The sequence below is a fragment of the Chelonia mydas genome, chromosome 3, assembly GCF_015237465.2.
Source record: "Chelonia mydas isolate rCheMyd1 chromosome 3, rCheMyd1.pri.v2, whole genome shotgun sequence".
NCBI lineage: Eukaryota > Metazoa > Chordata > Testudines > Cheloniidae > Chelonia > Chelonia mydas.
Window position 1 is genome coordinate 134523124 of NC_057851.1, and position 20040 is coordinate 134543163.

The following is a 20040-nucleotide window of genomic DNA, read 5'->3' on the forward strand; positions in this document are numbered from 1 at the left end:
CCCCCCCACTTCTTCTGGAGGAGAATCCTTTACTGAATTCCTCCAGACATCAGTGGTTTGGCTTTGAAGAAAGAGAAGGTTTGGAGAGGATTGCTACAGTACTGATCATCACTACTTTGCCAATACCTAGCTGTATTAGGAGAGCTCTTCTTCCTTTCATCTGAGTGGCTGCTGGTCTACTTTCTGACCTTCATGCTGGTTCCAAGAGCTACTAATATGGTGCTTGTTTTAGATTCCATATTTGTTTTCCCTTCCCCTGTCTTTTGGTGGTGCTCCTCTTGATCCTCACAGTTTGTCTTTTAAATATTTCTCATTTTTGTGCCCAAGTTTGACAAAGAGAAATCCCTTCAAAACACCTTCTTCCCTAATTAACTGCTCCAAAAAGTTGTCATTAAAAATACCACTGTTATCACTCCTAAAGCCTCGAGAAACTCTGAAGTTATGGGGGGGGGGAGGGAGGGGAGAAACCCCAAGACACTGAGAGTTCCCTCAATCAATGTTGTTCTACGCCTTCCCATATCTTGCCCACCAGGGACTGGCAGGATGGTCTAGTGATCTCTGTATGGTCCCAACTTTCTAGCAGCCCAAATCTGATCTCCCCCTAAGAATTGTCACATGCCACTGAACAGTTTTGCCTAGCTCTAGTAAACTCATTTAATAAGCCTGTAAGTAATTACCTTGAAAACTACATTCTGGCTTTGAAGAAGCTATTAGAACTGGGCACATTTATTAACGTGAAAAACATTCTGAATAAAAAATGGGATTTTGGTGACATTTTTTATCTTCATCAGTTTCTCTTTTGGACAAAATGTCAACACTAAAACTTCAACAAAATTTTATATTTTTCAAAAAAATTGGTTTTGAAATTGTGGGTGAAATTCCACTTTTCCTCCCTTAACTCTTTTCCCAAAAAGGGGTGAGGGAGAAATGAAAGGGGAATAAAAGATTTAACTACAGGTCTGCTTCTCCCTCCCCTTGCATAGGGGGAGAGCTGTTAGCGTGGCTGCATGGAAGAGAGAGGAAGGGGAAATGTTGGATGAAAATAGGGCATTGTACCCATGATTCACATGACTGGACTGAATGCCAAGATTATGGCAATTTTCTGCTTCAGTTAACGTATTTTTCTTTGTCTTAAATGCTGAGTCTTGGGGGAAGGCCTGGTTGACTGAAAGATTTTTTTTTTTTTTTCCACTGAGCCATTCCATCAGCTTCCAGGCTCTAGTTCAGTTCCTGGTGGGGATGCTTACAATGGCACAGCATACACTAAGCCTGCTCCATGGGTTTAAAAAAAAAAAGTGTGATCTTTTCTAAAGATGTCAAGCCAGCATAATTCATAACAATAAATTGACTTTGCAAAATTATATGTGACTACTTACATGTAACCTAAACCCCAGGAAACAAAAATTGTTTAATTCTTAAGCGGCTATGCATTTCAGTCTATAATCTTACCTAAGAACAACGCACTGTAATAAACATAATAGGTGTTGAAGTGTGTGACAAATCCTGTACAAACCTCTTTATTTCCAGGGATAAAACTTGTCAGGCTTGTCAAGATGCTACCGGTCAAGTATCTGGAGTCAATGCTGTGCTATTCCTGTTCCGGAGTGATTTCTCTTCCAGGTAACTGAATGGCATGCACTGCATTATGAATTTTGCTCTGTTAAACTGGCATAATTTTTCCACCACTCTTTTACCCCAGGATAACCTAGAGCTGAACTGAGCTGGATTAATTGGATTTGATTAATCCAGTTACAAACCCAAGCAGGTGCTTAGCTTTCCCATTCCTTCCTCAGTGTCTCCCTACGTGTGAGATGCCCCTCCCCTTCCTCATTCAAAAGCCTCCTAAGCCTCACTTCTGCTCCATAAGATGTTAATATAACAAATCTATTTAAAACCCCAAATTGCCCCCTCTTCTGAGTTTTTTGCAGTGGCTCTTCCCTTCTTTTAAGCTGTTTTGTAGACTGTAAGCTGTTTGGAGCAGAGGCTGTTTTTTATTGTTGTGATTTGTACAACCCTCAAGTCCATAGTCAGCTCTTAACAAAGAATAGTAGTGGCAGGCCAGTATTCCTCAAAAATTAACGTATGCAGGACAGATGCTCAGTCAAAAAGCCCTATGTCTAGAGCGGAGGGTTGAGCATGTGTGCGTTTTCACAAGCGCGCAATTTCCAATGTATGTTCATAGGCACCTGGCAGCCTTAAGGACTTAATTTGGATTAAATACTTATGCAGTATTAAGGATTTAAGCAATTAAGCTGCTTTATGCCCCCTTGAATCTGTAGGGTGGTTTGTGATCTTGTGTCATTTTAAATCCTTAAAGCATCTTACAGACTTACTACACCTAAATGTGCCATAACCATTTAATAGATGTTAATCAGCCTTTCAATCTTAAACAATAACTTTTGGCCCTTTTTTTTTTCAAAGAGACTCAGGTAAATGAAATTAAATGCAGTGATTAGGTTTCACAGTTTGCATTTTTTTATGTCCGGAAATATTCTGACTATTGAAAGGTGAGGCTCTTGCAATGACATTGAATCATACATGTTTTGCATAGGTTGTATTTTCTATTATTGTTTCTGATTACATGGAAGCTTATTACTATTACACACACAAAAATACATTAAAAGAACATTTGCTAACCTTGCAAAGTGAAGCACTCAAAGACTAGGAAATGCCAGAATTAAGGAGGCACCCTTGCACATATGTGTTATGATAGTCTTTAATTACATGATCACATACCACTTGTTCCATGGGATCCCTGCCTCATTCAGTTCACAGGATGAATGGATGGATTCACTATTTTGCTATATCCCCATTGTTCAAAGTGTGGCCCGAGGCCTTATTTATTGCACACTATCAAACCCTGCTCTGAAGACAAGATTATTAATTTCCTCATGGATTTTTCTGTAGTGCTCATGACTGCTTCAGACATTCATTTATTTTCATAACATTCCTGTGAAATAACAGGGTATTATTATTCCTATTTTCTGGATGGATAATTGATATACAGAAATATTAAGGTCAAAAGTATCCACTAATTTTGGGTGTTCAATTTGAGACAACTAGCATCTGATTTTTCAGAGTCCTTAGCATTGTTCTGGTCAAAGGACAGCTCCCATATTAATTTCGGCTGCAACTGTGTACACTCAGCACTTCTGCAAATCAGGGCCAAACTGGGCATCCAGAAAATTAGGAACACACAATTAGTGACCACCTGTGAAATGTTCAACTCAAGTGACTTGCCCAGCATCACACAGGAACTCTATGGCACAGGCAGGGATAGAATCCAGTTCTCTAGGGCAGCATTTAACTGCCTTAACCGTGAGACCCTTCTTTCTCTTTCTTGCAGTTCCCTGCCTCATTTGCTACACACCTTCTGACTTCTGCCACAGTCTCCTTCATTACACAACCCTGATTCCCTCCCAAGACAAGTCCCCCCATTGCACTGAATGAAGCAGGAGTGTTGTGGGGGAAAAAATAGCATGTGATCATTTAATTAATGGATGTATCAATGCATAAGCTCAGGGGAGCTGAACTAAGGTTGCACAGGCAACCTCATATTTAACTTTTGAGTGCTTCTTTTGCAACCTGAACAATGTTCTTTTAATGGTGTGTGTGTGTGTGTGTGTGAGAGAGAGAGATTTCCTACCTTATTAAAAAGGGAAATCTGAGAAGGAGAAATTCCATCATGGAGCACCACAGTGACACCTGTGTGTGTGATATGCAGGGTTGGAGCCTTTAGATCCACAGCACAGATCTTCGCCACTTGAGCTAATGGAGTAACTGATAACAGTAGTAGGTTGTCATCCTCTGTGTGGATCCGCACTAGAGGGGGATGGGACATTTTGCCAGTGGGTTTCATAGATATTTGCTGACAGCAGAGGCATGGTGAGACTCAGAATCTTAGGTTCCATTCCAGGCTATGGAGTGGAGTGTGTGCTGGTGGGCACAGATTCATCAGCCTGTTCCCCACAAGTGTAACCCCTTTTACCCTGTCCCCTCCAACCTCTCTTCTCCCAGTCTTCTCTTCCCCATCCCTGACATCTCATCCCAATTGCTTTGCCCAGCAAATCCTAGTTTCACCCCTCTGCTCTCCTTATCTCAGTCCTACTCTCCTCCCCATTCCCAGTTTCCACACCTAATCACTTTTAGTTCCAATTTCTTGCCCAGGCATTCTCTGTTCATACCCTTCCTGGCTTCCCAATATATCTCTTCCTCTGCCCACATTCCCCATTCAGACTAGCTCCCAGTCTGCTTGCCTAGCCAGCTCCAGTCTCCCTCCCCCCAGGCTCTTGTCCTCTTTGCATTCGAATCAGGCAGCTTCCTCCTTCATGATGTTTACGGCAAGTAGGGAGGGTCATTGAGAGCACAGGGGAGAGGCTCTCAGTTCAGGTACCCAGCCCAGAGTCGTCATAGCAGAGAAATTCCTGCTCAGGCCAGGTATATGCTTGTGCTCTTTGTGCACCATCACTGGGAGATACCACTGTAGTGCTCGTAATTCAAAAAAGTGCAGGGAGCGATTAGGGCCATGGCTTTGCCCACTTGCCTTCACCCCTAGATGTGCTGATGAAGCTGAGCCAATATGGGCAGAGGCCGATTATCATTTTGTGGGGCCTCTGGGCCAGAGCAAGTGGGGGGCCCCACCCCACATCTTCTGCCTGCATTCTCTCCTGTGCCTCCTCCCTGGTGCTCCTGCCGGAGACCAAGGTAGGAGTGTGGGGGCTTGCCCTGCTTCCTGGCAAGAGCACCAGGTGGGCGGAGTGGGTTGGGGCACAACAACGTCCATTTTTCCAGGGGCCCCTAGTTGGCCAGGGCCCTGTTGGTCCAGTGGCTAATCCACCACTGAATACAGGAGAAGGACAAGCTCCCCCAATGGAAAGGGTGTATCAGTGACATTGCTATGGGAGGTGTCTCCAGCAGTCATGGACCTGCCGTGATGGACAATGCCTCCAGGAGATAATGGCCATCTTTCATCATCATCTCCCTACTGCACACTCTTAGCCTGTAATGTCACTTGAATGTAATTTTATGCATTTAATACAAAGCTAAGTGGAACATCAAACATCATGTACAAACAAACTGGAACAGACAATTAGGACCTCTCCCTCCTTTACTTAAAAATCAATAAAGAGAAAATTTAGTTCACTGCAATCTCTCGGACCTTCATGCAGTTCCATAGGATGGAAATCGGTGCAGACTCTGGCTTGGTATGTGTTTCAGATCTTTGCAGATCTTGCTCACATATTTATGTCACTTTCTAAAATTTTTGAAAACTTAGTCTACCTAGTGGAGACCCTACTTTTTTTTTCTTCAATAGCACTGGCTAATATTAACTGTAGATCTCTAACATAATCTCCGAGAATGTCAGTAGTCACCCATATTTTATTATGTGCCATTAGCCATATCTCTGGATTTTTTTCCTTAGTCACTCCTCCTCCACCACTTCATCCCTTGTAAGTGATATGACTGCCACACAGGATGCAGAAGGCAGCCACTTAAGTCTAAACAAGGTATGTTGGCTGTTTGGTTTCCACTTCATCCAAGCTAAATTTCTATACAGCAGATTAAAACAAAACAAAAACAGAGAAGCCAGTGGTTTGACAAGATCAGTGTTCTGCCATGCAGAGGCCCCATGCTCCCCAGAAGTCTGATTCATTTTGCTTCCCAGACTAGAGGGCAAGCACAGCACAAAGATGGAAATGAAGATGGGATTTGGGAGTGTGCGCCATTCAGCAGCTTGCTGCTGGTACGTGAGGCGACTGATATCAAAGGTCTTGTACAATCCATATCACCAGCATCTCCTGCTTTAAGGGGGGACGGCACAGGGCACAAAATGAGGACATTGGGATTCTCTAGAATGAAATGTGAATATTGAAGTCACATCTGTATTGTATGAAAACTAACATGGGTGCCATGAATAACTCTGGCATATTTAAAGTACTTCCTTGTAAGGGCTGAAGCAATATTTCTGAAATCTACCATGTAGATTTCAGTATATAGATAAGAGTATTTTCATTAGAACTAACTTGGTGATTTTGTGGTCGTTTTGTCCTGCCCTTCCTGCCAGAAGAATAGCGGCAGAGCTGCAGATCCTGGAAGGAAGAGGTGCAATGTGGAAGAAAGTGAGGAGAAATTGTCAGATGGGGACTCAGAAATTTTTAAAAATGTGCTACTGTCTCATAATTTTCCTCAGGCTCTGTTTTTCTCAACACAGTGTATACATTTTTAAATTCCCAAATTGGCATATGCATAATTTTGATCCGCACACTTGAGTGAAGCCATTGAGGTACTAAAAATAGAGAAATGGCAACAGGTTGTGGTTGTCAAATGTGTCCCAAGGAGTTAGCACGTGAAGATACACAGGCCAGTACATATTTACTAGACTGAGGAAGCTTGTCGTCTTCATCTATAACCCCTGAAGCACCCTGTGCTTCCTAGTCTCCCTCCTGACTTATTGAAATCTTCCACTCTCTCCTACAGATCCTGCCTAACAACTGGGCCCACCCCACAATAGCCCTTGGAGACCCTTCAGTGGGTTCACATCTCTATACAGTAGAACCCCAGAATTACAGACACTTCAGAAATGGCCGTTGTTCGTAACTCTGAAATGTTCGTAACTGAACAAAATGTTATGGTTGCTCTTTCAAAAGTTTACAACTGAACATTGACTTAATACAGCTTTGAAACTCTACTATGAAGAAGAAAAATGTTGCTTTCCCTTTATTTTTATTTTTTTTAGTAGTTAAAGTACAGTAATGTGTAAACTTAATTTACTTTTTTTTTCTTTTTCTTTGGTCTCTGATTCTGCGTAATTGTGTACTTCCAGTTCCAAATGAGGTGTGTGGTTGACTATCAGTTCATAACTCTGGTGTTTATAACTCTGAGGTTCTACTGTAGTTGACAGAGTGACCCATATAGATAGACATGGAATGAAGGTTGGAGGCAACCCACTTGCCCAACACCTCCCAACCATGTGGTTGAGGCCATGTGAAAGTACTGATTTTAGAGTGAAAAGCCACACACATAATTCCAACAGGACTTTGTATTAGGAGTGGGGTTAAAATACAGTTGAAAGCAGTGCTTGAGAGAAGCAGCAGACAGAATTTGACTGAAGTCTTCAAAAAGAGGCGTTTGTTTGCTGAAATGGGGCTACATGTGGGTAAGCTTTGCAACTTTGCTATTTTACCCATTTTTGCTCAAGGCAATGACAAGAACTAGTGAGGAGATCTGCAAAGGCACCTATCTCCCATTCATTTGTGCTTTTGGAAAATCACCCCCATGGATTTATATTCTGAGTGTGTGTGTCTATTCATTATCCCAGAAAGGAATTAACTTAGTCTAGACTCTTCTTGGAAGCTGAGACAATATAAGTGAGAAGTTTCACATAAGCCTCTGAGGGAATTAGTTCATTCCTTAAATAATGACAGTCTAGAGAACTGTTTCTCCGGGCATGTCAAGGTCTAGTACTGTGTGTATGCTCTTCTGCTTTCAATTTTCTGGCTCAATTTCTGTTTTATAAATCTTGGTTTTAGGAAGATGTAAACAATGGAGAGTCTCCAGCAACAGTAGGTATGGAATGTGTTGCTCTTTATACTCGCAGATTTCTTGGGTCGTTGGGGAGGATAGGGTGTTTTAAACCTGGGGGAAGAAAAGCCCATTTTTCAAACTGTCTACCTGTTGTCAGAGAGGCTTTAAGGAGATGTATGAAGGTATCAGCTAAAGCATATAGAAATCCCAGCTGCTCATCCACCTGTGAGGGATAGCTCAGTGGTTTGTGCATTGGCCTGCTATACCCAGGGTTGTGAGTTCAATCCTTGAGGGGGCCATTTAGGGATCTGGGGTAAAAACTGGGGATTGGTCCTGCTTTGAGCAGGAGGCTGGACTAGATGACCTCCTGAGGTCCCTCCCAACCCTGATATTCTATGATTGTGTGGGGTTCTGTAGGGATCTGTTTCATCAGTGTGCATGGAAGGCAGCTGGGGCAGATAATGAAAGACTGGGGTCCTGAAATATCCGTGGCATGCTGATGACACAGCTAGGAGTCTTTACTTGAATCTGGATAGCAAATTGTGTTCCCCAGTGGCAGGCCAAGCATGGGACTGTAGCAGCTTCCAAATAGAATGGAATTGACACTGAAACCGGAATTTGGCTACAGTCACTATTGATGGTCCTGCCAGACGGGAGTCCCTGTCAACAGAACGGACACTGAATTATTTCACATAGGCCACTGGTGACAGTACCCACATGGGTCAGGTTTGAGCTAGTGACCTAGAGGTAAAAGCAAACAGACCCTTAAAATAAATATCTTGGTTCACACACATATCTTTAGAAATAGAGAACAAAGAAGGAAATATAGAAGGCCAAATTGTCAAGTGCTTCGGAGACAGACAGGCTTTGCATAGGGATTGTTGGTAGTTTTGAGAAGGATGGAATTCTCTCCCTGCAGAATATCAGCACCGCTCCCTGGGCTACATCTGCAGCCTCAGGGCTGAGCTAGTAGCCACTGCCACAACCCTGAACTTTTTCTCCCTGGAAGACTCTGACCAGTGAATCTGCACTTTTGCAGGTCCCCTGGTCATATCCCTGCCCTGCCCCCACAGTTAGAGATGCAGCAGAACATTGCTGTGAGGCACACAAGGGGAGCACGGACCCTCTATGCCGCCTCTCTGAAATCTGCCCCCATGCTGTGAAAAGGGCTCTTCGCACCTGTACAGGAATGGTGCGGTTTGGCACAGGAAGTGTCATGAGAATACTTCCTAAACAATGTGTCTCCAAGTTCTCCCCATGGCTCCTTGCTAGTATTTATGAAATATTTTCAAAGGGGCTTTTGTTTTATAATGAAGTTTTCTTTTGTCAAAGTTAATGTTTTTCTTAGCATTGTTCCATTGCTTTGTGTTCAAAGAAAGAACTGTAAGAACTATGGCAAGAAGATAATGGGGTCAATTATATTCCAGACGGGGAAGAGACTACCAACGAGAAGGACGTGCAACCCTCTGACACCAAAAAATCAGCCTCTGGCTTCTCCAGAAACACAGCTGGACATACCTGCTCACCAATACTGGCCTCTGCCCATGAAAATGGCTGTGTCTATCTATGGACTATTGGGGTAACGTATTTGATTGTATGTTTGGATGGGGTTGGGGGTGAAAGAAGAAAATGCTCCACATCTTCAGCATCCTGCTCTCACCTAACATATGAAGTAATAGGAGTTTTTTTTCCCACTGATCATTATTTCTATGAATACAATTTAGTGCTGCTTTAACAGCTGTAGCAAAGGGAAGGGGGAAGGGAACAGGAGGAAAATCATGGCTTAGAATAATTCTAGTGACAACTGTCTGAAAAGGTATGTAACTCCCTTGGGGTCCATTCTTTATCTACATCCTCTGCCTTCTGAGACAGTGTGATGGGCAAGGCAGAGTCTGCTGCTCCAATTATACGAGGAATTCTGCTCTGTTAACTGACTTATTCTTTGAAAAATAATGTAGCAATAATGGGCTGTGCACTTGTATAAATGAGTACAGGGTTAGGTATGACTTGCACATTGTGCAATCAGGTTGATGTTGATATGGGTTACAAGACAGGGAAGAGTTTGATTCTAGGTGGATAAATTAAGATATATTATAAAAAGGTTTTAGGGACTTCAGCGGTTTTATTTAACTGTGATATTGAACCCCCCAGGTATAATAAAGCAGCTCAATGTATGTTGTTGGTATAAAATCTGACTAATATGGTTTGCTATTTACTTAATGCATGAAAAATCAAAGCAACAGAAAACATTGCATCACGTGAACATGATATAATTTCTGTTGCTTTGATTTTTTTGTGGATAAAGTCTGCTTTCCTCTATACTTTGTTTGTTTTAGGGAGATTTACTGAGAGAAGTTTTGCCCTTCACAAAGCATCCTGCAATTCCTCTGACTGCTTTGTGCACCGATATCTCTTCTAAAATGCTTTTAGCGGCCACCAAGGGTAAGTGGTCTCAGTCACTTACTTCTCAGCTTCTCAGTCACAGTTCTTCTGACTCTTTGTAGTGGCTGAAAAAGATTATTGTAAAAACATGCTGGGAATATGGCAATGAAGGGCCAAAGCAAAACTGCATTAAAAATCAAGGAAAGGGGAGTCTATGGGAGTAAAGAATACAGGTTAAAGCCAGAAGCTAACAACACTGCCAGTACGGAGGCTACTTGCAAGAGCAGTGTGTTATATTTTCTTTACACAAAGAACTCCCATATACTTACCATCTAAATTCCCTCATTTTAGACTAAGGGCAAAGATTAAGAATAAGCAAAAGTCCCACTTTCTCCATAACCGGCTGCTGCAACTAAAAGCAAATTGGCGGCTGTTGTTGCACACAGACAGTTAGTTCATGGACAGTGAAAAGTTCCATATACAACAATGACCTGTGTTTCATAAATAACACAGCAATGTGAGGGGAAAAAGCATTACTGATGCTTCTGCCAGCAGCCCTTTCTCTGATCGTTAATTTAATGTTTAGTGAACCTCAAAAGGTTGAAGGTGGCTTTCATTTGGCAAAACATGCAAAAGTTTGGTTGCTTATCTGAAGCTTATCTAAACCTCTTCAAACTTTGTGACTCTTTGTGTCTTCAAACTTGGCCTGAAAAATCTTTTGTCTCCATCTATCTCACGATAGGTACTTACATTTCTGTTCCTGCTGGAAATCCCATGAGAACAGAGTTTCTTACAGTAATTCCACACTTCCTGCTCTGCTGCTGGGCAGAAGTGAGATGGAAAAAGCTTTTCCAGACCTTTCAGAACCTTTCAATGGTTTGAGGTTGACACCAAGGGTACATCTGCATTGCAACAGGGGTATGAATGGGGTAGCTTGTGTGGTCATGGCCACCCTAGCTGTACTCTAGCTAGCTCGCTAAAAATAGATGTGAAGACTCCATGGCGTGGGCTTCAGCACTAGCCATGCAAACAAATGCACCCAGGGAGGTCAGGTGGGTTTGTGCAACTCATGCTGAAGTCCACGCCCATGGCATCCTTTTATTTTTGCTGAGCCAGCTAGAGTACAGCTGGCATGGGTATGTCTACATGAGCTGCAGATCATACTCCTGGTTGCAGTGTAGACATACCCTAAAAATGGACAGAGGTTAAAGGGAAAGCTTTCTCTCCAATCAACTATCCCATATTGCACAGGATGGCAAGGAGTTTTTTTTACTGCTCACGGAGGAGTATTCCATGCTAGTGTCATAGCCCTTTCTCCTACATTTGAGGCTTTCCCCTTTTGGCCACCTGCTTGCATATTACTGGCTGCAGATTCTAAGTGACTGCAAGAGGTTTTCTTACTAGTTCTGCTCTGTGTGTGTCCTGCACACCCCTCCCTTCTCCCCACTGCTGACACCCATTGCTATATTGCCTGGATAGCGTCTGTTAGCCCAACTGCTGCTATCTCCTCCTCCTCCCCTCTCATCCTTTCCCTACTAGGGCTGCCCACATTTCTCTCTGCCCAAGTGTACAGTTCTAGAGACTAGGTCTGCCAAAGGTGGCTGTTGGGACTACCCAGAAGCCTCCTACTGGGAGAGCAACAAAGGGAAGATTTCAATGGTGATGGAGGAACTGTAACATGGGAAGAAAACTGCAGCAAAGAGCAGTGGAGGGACACGATATCAAGGTAAATGTTCCCATTTCAGTGGTCAGTCTCCCTCCTCTTGGACTGTGTATCCCACATGAACACACTAGAAAGGCATGAATTATTTTCTTTTGCATTATGCATGTGATTGATCAAACTCTGTCCAGTTTGTCATTTTAAAATGAAAAACGTCACCCCTCTGAAACTCCCTCATGTTTGGTCTATGCAGTAGGTAACTCTGCTTAGTAGGTGACTGTTTTTGTGCGTTTGTAATTATTTAAAATTCTTAGATGCTTTTAACAAACAGTTAAATCTATGCTGTTAATGTGACATTCTTCATAAATAGGCTGGAGATCAGTATTCCATTGTAACATATGGACTAACATTTTCTCCTTTGTTTGCTAATGAAATAGTTAAGTGACATTTACATTATCCTAAAAACTAACTTTCAATGCCCAGACCCTTGGCTTCCTTCTACCTTGTCCTTAGCCAGGTCCTTATCCCGCAGGGGGAGGGATAGCTCAGTGGTTTGAGCATTTGCCTGCTAAACCCAGGGTTGTGAGTTCAATCCTTGAGGGGGCCATTTAGGGATCTGGGGCAAAAATTGGGGCTTGGTCCTGCTTTGAGCAGCGGGTTGGACTAGATGACCTCCTGAGGTCCCTTCCAACCCTGATCTTAACTTGGTAGCATATCTAGCAACAGAGGGCCCTTATAAAGAAGTTTGAACCTCTTTTGAAATGATTCTGTTTTGTTTTTGTTTTTTTAAACACAGAGGGGCATATTATGCGCTGGAATACTGGCTCATTCCTGGAAGATCCACAGGATGAAAATAAGGTGAGAATGAAAAATCATTTTTCCACCCAAATAATTTACCATTCACATATGACAGGTAGAGAAAAATGGAACTATACTTCACTATCCTGAGACAAGTTCAGTCCACTTTCTTCCCAGGGCCGGCCCACAACATTTTGGCACCTGAGGTGGGGAGCTCAAATGATATCCCCATGTCCCCTCGCTTGGGCCAAAACTTTGAAAGGTCTCAATTCTGCCTTCTTTCTGTTCTGCTCCTCTCATGGTACTGCTCTGCTACCTACCCCAACAAAGGAGAACTAACAACTTAAAATGCCTTGTTCAAAAATTTGAAGTAACACTTAACTTTCAAACGCATGAACAGCAAATGTAACTTTTCTTGTCTGCATAGTAAACACTGGCATTTTTATCTGTTTGAATAATCAAAGTGGTGCTTTCCGTGCCTTCTTGGTTGCAAAGATTTGAACTGCTTCCTGCTGAAGGTCCACAATCTGGGCCAGCACTAATGCTCTATTGAGATGGTTGCAAGGCTGACCAGCCTCTCCTGTGTCATTGTGGAGCGTAGATGTGTTTTTATTAACTTCAGCTTGGAGAAGCTGTGTTCTCCACTGGCAATTGTTACAGGAAGTGCTAGAAGTATGCACAGAGCAACAAAAGCATTTGGAAAGAGGGTGGTCATCTTATTTGTGCACATATATGCCAGAACAGCCTTTGGAGTTGATTCTGCTGAAATGTATCTTGAAAGGGCTTTCAGTTCATCACCTAAATCACTCACATCAATATCGCACATGTCATCATGTGTCAACACTGTCTCTAGTGCCCTTCATTGCTGGTCCCAAATGTACTGCTGTGTTCCTTGAAACGTTCTTCAACTGACTGTATTGCACAATCTAGCACCTGGTTAAAGAATTCTGTTTTGAATTGTTGTTTGGGGTCTCTTATGGGATTATCCCATGCCTCTTAATCAAAATGTCGTCTTCTTCGGTGACTCTTGTATTCTTGAATGGGTGGGAAAATAGCTTCAGTGTGAAGTTCCTCTGCCAGTGCACTCTTCAGAACGTTTTGAAATCCCTCATCTGACCGGTAAGAGTGTAGGTATGACTTTGCTTTGTCCAGTTGTTCCATTGCTCCAGATATATCAAGGTCAACACCTTGGAGTCTCTCTTTCAAAGAGTATGTCATGTCACAACACTAAGCCACACAGAAATTTGAAGTTATGTACGTTGCTGGTGATTCCATTTCCCTCTGCCACTGTTCTCCCACAAACAGTTCCTGTCATAGCATTATCGTCCATAATGGCAATTATGGCATCATCTATCTTCCCAATTTGGTGTTTGATAGGCTTTATCGCCTCCACTCAACTTTCCTATCGTGTGACACTCGGTAGTTTCAGTGTCAGAGAGGATGTTCCCAGATGTTGCTTCAAAATTTGCCATTGATGAGTTGATGCAGAGAAAAATACAAAGATGCTTTGAATGACATTAAAAAATTCAGCAGCCTCACTAGAAGCTGATGCTGCATCACTGACCACCAAGTTCAATGAATGAGAACTGCATGGGACAAAAAAAGCTTGAGGGTTTAACTCTCGGATCCGTGTCTGCACTCCTCTGTTCTTTCCTCTCATGTTGGCACCATTATTGTAGCCCTGACCTCTCACGTCAGCTATCGCAATGCCCGTATCTTGCAGCTTTTTAAGAAGCACACTTGTCAGACCAGCTCCTGTAGTATCATCAATGTCAATAAATTCTAGAAAATGCTCTCTGACAGTCACCATTACAGGGACATTTTCCCTAGGTTCTGTTGTTGTTACAAAATGCACCATTAAAGTCATTTGTTCCATATGGATGATGTCTGGAGTGCAGTCCAGAATAACAGAGTAATACCTGGCCGACTTCAGATCTGCCACAATCTTCTGTTTGACTGTTGTTGCCAGTAACTGTATGATCTCATTTTGAATTGTTTTTCCAAGGTAGTGGTGTGTGTACATTTCTTGGGTGGTCACTCTTCTTAGATGCTCCTGGAGTACAGCATCAAACTCAGCCATCAGCTCCACAATTTTAAGGAAGTTTCCATTGTTGGGCACATACAGCTGATCTGAAGTGCCGCGCAGTGCTGGGTTTTTGGTAGCACGCATTCTCACAATGGCAATGAGCCTTTTCAGAACATTTTGCCAGTAAAGAGACTCTGATGCAATCTTCTCTTGATGCTGATCATCTATGGTGGCCTTTAACCTTCGTCTCATCTCAAGCTCTTTCCACCTATGGAATGCTCTCTGGTGATTTGCTGCCTTCTCATGGCATGCCAGATTTCTAGACAGATTTTTCCAGTCCTTTGTTCCTGTAGAACCCAATGTGGCTGGAACATTGGACTGGAAGAGTTTGCAACAAAAAGGGTCTGCAGCATTCTGGGTTTTTAAGTACATAAGCCATGGCCTCTCCACTTTGTCACCATTGGAGATTTCAGGCCAGTAATGTGTTGGATGGAAACTGCTATTTTCATTGTCTTTGGGGAACATGAAGTTTTTCACTTGCTGTGGCCCATGCAGTATAGGGAAGTCCCTCAGGCTACTGCTCAAGTGGGTCCACAGTCCTGGATCATCTAGACTTAAGGAACTAAACTCAGCAGCAGCTGTTTCTTGCGCCTCCACCACAGTCTTCTCTGATTTACACTTTTCTTCAGGAATGTGCTTGGTTACATCCATTTGAGATGGAGATATGGATGCTGCAGTAGCTGCCAGGTCACCTGCACTCTGACTAACTGGAAGATCAGGCATCTCCTCACCACTCACATCCTCAGTGGGGCCAGAAGGCTCACTTGTGAACATTTGTGTCTATGTATCTCAGGAGAGCTCTTTCCTGCTTAGATAGAAAAGCTTCCTTTGCTTTCTTTCTTTTTCTGAATGCTGCCCCAGAGGGGCGTTTTCTTCTTTCACTCATGACTGCTGTTATGTGCCAGCTATAGTGGCTCTCAACACTCAGAAAGGGACAAATAAGCAGGCTGGTAGCAGGTCCTGAGGGAGGGAAGATATCAGCATCTTAAGGGCTAACTGGCTCCTACTACTTCAGTTGACTGCCTGTTCTCCTCAAGTGGGTTCAGGGAAGCAGCAGGAAACAGGAAGCTCCCTGAGAAGCTGGTGTTAAAAAGTCCAGGCTCCTGGGGGTGCTGGAGAGGTACATAAGAAGCTCCTCCTCCTCTCTCTCCCTGCAGCTCCTGCTGCTTTCTGTTATTCTCTCTCACCTTTTCTCCTACCTGCCTGTAATGTCTCTTGTGCCCTCCTTCCTCCAGCACAGCACTCCACCATCTCTGTGCATCTAGAGCAGAGAGCATACATATGCACCAGCAGCAGACACAATTTTCTACACTCTGGGTCCTAGTGGTGCCCCCACCACAGTCTGGCACCTGAGGCGGCCGCCTCAGTTCGCCTCATGGTAAGGCCAGCCCTGTTTCTTCCTATCTTCAAAGATTAAGTCTATCCTTTCGGTCTGAATTGTCTATTTCAGACTGCAGACAACATGAAGAACAAAAATAAAATGTCCCTGGCATAACTCCATTGTGTTCAGTGGAGTTACACTAGGGATGAATTTAGCCTCGTGTCTTCATGCACACTGCCTTCAGCCTGTTTTAAGGGCTATCATAACCTCACTTCTTTTGGGTCTGATGACAGCTTGCTTCTGTCATAAATATAAAGGGAAGATCCCTCCTGGCCAGAGGAAAAAACCTTTCACCTGTAAAGGGTTAAGAAGCTAGGATAACCTCGCTGGCACCTGACCAAAATGACCAATGAGGAGGCAAGATACTTTCAAAAGCTGGGAGGAGGGAGAAAAACAAAGGATCTGTGTCTGTCTGTGTGATGCTTTTGCCAGGGTCAGAACAGGAATGGAGTCTTAGAATTTAGTAAGTAATCTAGCTAGATATGTGTTAGATTATGATTTCTTTAAATGGCTGAGAAAATAGCTGTGCTGAATAGAATGAATATTCCTGTTTTTGTGTCTTTTTGTAACTTAAGGTTTTGCCTATAGGGATTCTCTATGTTTTGAATCTAATTACCCTGTAAGGTATTTACCATCCTGATTTTACAGAGGTGATTCTTTTTACTGTTTCTTCTATTAAAATGTTTCTTTTCAAGAACTGAATGTTTTTTTCATTGTTCTAAGATCAAAGGGTTTGGGTCTGTGGTCACCTATGCAAATTGGTGAGGATTTTTACCAAACCTTCCCCAGGAAGTGGAGTGCAAGGGTTGGGAGGATTTTGGGGGGAAAGACGTTTCCAAACAATGTTTTCCCAATACACCCAGATAAACATTTGGTGGTGGCAGTGGAAGTCCAAAGGCAAAGGGTAAAATAGTTTGTACCTTGGGGAAGTTTTAACCTAAGCTGGTAAAAGTAAGCTTAGGAGGTTTTCATGCAGGTCCCCACATCTGTACCCTAGAGTTCAGAGTGGGGAAGAAACCCTGTCAGCTTCGTAAGGACACTGTAGTGGTAACAATGTTAGAGTGCATAGCAGACTGAAATGTGGCCAGTGATGGGTTTTGTTTTGTTTTGCTTTCCTCCCCTCAGCAAATAAAGCAGCAGCTCTACTGGCGAGCTCATTCCACCAAAGTGGTCAGCCTATTCTATGAGGAGGAGAAAAACCTGGTAGTGACGGCCTCTGTGGATGGTTCTGTCAGGTACAGACATGGCTAACATTTGTTATTGGATTTTAACCTATGGATTCTCTTTTCCCAGAGCTCCCCTTTTTGCCTGACTTTTGTCTAGCTCAGAACTGAAATAATTTTAGGTATCTGTTTTGGTGAGGAAAAAATCAGTTCTGCATGTGCACAGCTTAGCTTTATACATAATACATCCACTCTCCCCGCCCCCCCCCCCCCCCCCCCCCCCCCGCAGAAGTCTCAGATACTTTTTGTTTGTTTGTTTGAACCCCACCAGTCTCTCGAAATGTCCAGAGATGGACAGTCAAGTTTTTCTACCAATTGTGTGAAATTGAGCACATAAAGGCCCTATCATTCTAGAAATGAGCTCTTTTTTGGATCCCATTTTAACTTTGTGCAGGTTCTTGTCAAATTAGTATGCCAGGTTATTTTGCCCCATATGTGATATCTTGAAGATTAAATCATAGCAATTTCCTGGCTAAAGAAAAATGTTTTATAGCCCATTATGCAATTTGCTCTTAACAAAAAAGTAAACTTCAAGTTTTTGAAACAAATTAACAAATCCAAGAAATTTGACGTCTAAAAATCGTTTGGTGGCAGCATCTCTCTACAGAGACAGTTGAGGTTGTTTGAAGTGCCTTAACTCTTCATTTCCAAACTTTCACATTTTTAGATTTAATTTTAGCCTTGGCGCTGAATGTCTTGGTTTTTAATTATTATTTTTTATAATTATAATATTCTTCTAAGGTTTTTCTAGCCCTAATTTACTTTCTTTGCTATGTACACTCAAGCTTAACTCTAATATTGTCTTATAACTAGTCTACTACACTGGTAAGGGGTTATTAAATTACATAATATTGTTCTAAAGGCACTTCACTTTCTTTCAGTTTCTAAATTTACCCACCTTTTCCATCTCTCCTTCTGCACCTCTAGGCTCTGGCACGCACCAAATGGACACTATGTTGGTTACTTCGGACAGCGCAGGGTGTTTGAATTATCCGAATCCAGTGATTTGATTTTGCCCTGTGATGTTAATGAATTTCCCATTATAATCAAAGAAGACAGCAAGTACATGGAAAAGAAGCAGAAGTTTGAATATCCTCTAATACTGGACAGGAAGAAGTAAGCTCATAAACATTTATTTACATGTGCTTTAGGGACTATTAACAAACACATCACACTTTTAGAAAACCTTTCATCTGAGGATGTGTACTTTGCAAACAAGTTTTACAGTACTCTGTGAGTTAGACTGTATCCCCATTTTACAGAGGAGTAAACTAAGGCACAGTGGTTAAGTGACTTACTCAAAGTCATATAGCAAGCGGCAGAGCCAGGACTGGAGCCCTGGAATTCTAACTACTAATTCTCTGCTATGATAATTAGATAATCACTAAAGTTAATCAGAATGTATGTATTTAATGAACACTCTTGTTAAGTCTGGGAAATTGTTTCCCTCTTACCCCCACAAGGTGACTGAACCTTCTAAAAAACAAATAGTTTCAAGATAAAAACTTTTTCTTACCTGATCTCAACACAAAGATGAAGCCTTGTAAAAGTTAAAGCAAAACAAGCTTAATTGTTGAGGAATGGGGGTGTAGAATAAAAATACATTTTTCCTGTATTTTCTGGTGTGTGCTCATAATTCAAAGCTGAGAGCTTCAAAGTTGGCATGAATGTTATGTAACCACTGGTGAGGGATGGGTTACAGGTTCCTGTCTGTGGCAATCCACAGAGGATGTGAATATGTCTCAGTCCAGCTTCAGTGATTTAGCTCAAACTGTAGCAGCTCATACTTTTAGCTCTGGTTCAATCCCCAGTGTGTTGGCTGAAATAGTGACCATTGCATGTGCAGAAATCAAATACTGAAGCTAGAAGTTTGAAAGTTGGCCCAAATGTAGCCTTTGGCAAGGAAGGAAAGCAGTTCAAGTTGGACAAAAGTTGCTTAGACTTCTGAAGTGATGAACACTTAAACTATACATCTGGCACGCAGTACAGCATCCTATTCACTTTTTAGGTTACCTTTTTGCCAAAGCCTTTTTGGGAATGCTTCAGTATTAATGACCATAATCATTTAGGCTTTGTCTACATTAGCACTTTTGTCAGTAAAACTTTTTTTGGTTGGTCAGGGCTGTGAAAAAAACACCTCCCTGACATACATAAGTGTCACTGACAAAAACGTTGGTGTGGACAGTGCTATGTTGGCAGGAAACGCTCCCTTGCTGACACAGCTAACGTCACTTGTTGGGGATGGTTTTAATTATGCCGGCAGTGGAGCTCTCTCCTGCCGGCAAAGAGCAGCCACCGGGGAGACCTTACTGTGGCCCAGTTGTAGCGGTACAGCTGTGCTGCTGTAAGGTCCGAAGTGTAGGGCTGTATCCTGCTAACACTTACCAGTAAGAACAATTCTTCCCAGGGTGAATGGTCCTACTGGAGTCAGTTCAGTAACTCATGAATAAAGAACGATGCCTGGCTATGTTGACAGGATTGGGCCCTTAGGCAGTGTTGAATACAGGGCACAAGCTCAAGTCAATTGACCCAGGCTCTAAGACTTGGAGGCTACAGGTTTTTGTTTGCAGTGTAGACCTGCTGTGCTAGATGAGGCTAGAGTGGCCAGTTGATATAACACCATGTAGACAGAGTACACTGCAGTAATTAGATTGGTGGGAATTAACTATTGCAAGTAAATTATTACATGGCTAACCTATTTTTGTTTGCAAATATTTCTCCCAAAGACTATATTTTTGGCACATTTTTCCCTATTTGTAATAGCTGAAAGAGCTTATGGGTCACTTAATCCATATGTATTATTTCTGCTTCCTTATTGAATAATTACTCTTCCTCATTCATTATGCTGTTTTAAAAGTTTCAAATAATGAATCGAGATAACGGTATCCATACAAGGAATAGAGGTTTCTCAAATGTTCATACACATAAAAAGGGTCCAGATGTGATTGAACCGAGCAGACTATCCGAATTCAAATAAACATTTGCA

General features: G+C 42.4%; 1 protein-coding gene and 1 long non-coding RNA gene across 4 annotated transcripts in view; one reads left to right on the top strand and one right to left on the bottom strand.

The window, feature by feature from the left end:
• The window catches only part of WDR64 (WD repeat domain 64), a 133322-nt gene that overhangs the window by 100695 nt on the left and 12587 nt on the right, over nucleotides 1-20040 (top strand). Inside the window, exons 17-24 of the mRNA XM_043543330.1 lie at nucleotides 1528-1620; nucleotides 5423-5507; nucleotides 7530-7566; nucleotides 8952-9103; nucleotides 9861-9966; nucleotides 12363-12424; nucleotides 16957-17066; nucleotides 17982-18170. Of these exons, the coding sequence (XP_043399265.1) occupies nucleotides 1528-1620; nucleotides 5423-5507; nucleotides 7530-7566; nucleotides 8952-9103; nucleotides 9861-9966; nucleotides 12363-12424; nucleotides 16957-17066; nucleotides 17982-18170 (834 nt within the window). The remainder of the gene's footprint in view (nucleotides 1-1527; nucleotides 1621-5422; nucleotides 5508-7529; nucleotides 7567-8951; nucleotides 9104-9860; nucleotides 9967-12362; nucleotides 12425-16956; nucleotides 17067-17981; nucleotides 18171-20040) is intronic.
• LOC114019056 overlaps nucleotides 1-20040 on the bottom strand; it is a 109830-nt gene that overhangs the window by 61311 nt on the left and 28479 nt on the right. For 2 of the 3 annotated variants that reach the window (XR_006289723.1, XR_006289722.1), the window contains exon 3: nucleotides 17953-18071. This is a non-coding gene — a long non-coding RNA (uncharacterized LOC114019056). Of the gene's footprint in view, nucleotides 1-9988; nucleotides 10032-17952; nucleotides 18072-20040 lie in introns of all 3 variants that reach the window. The other variant, XR_006289724.1, reaches the window with a different exon arrangement.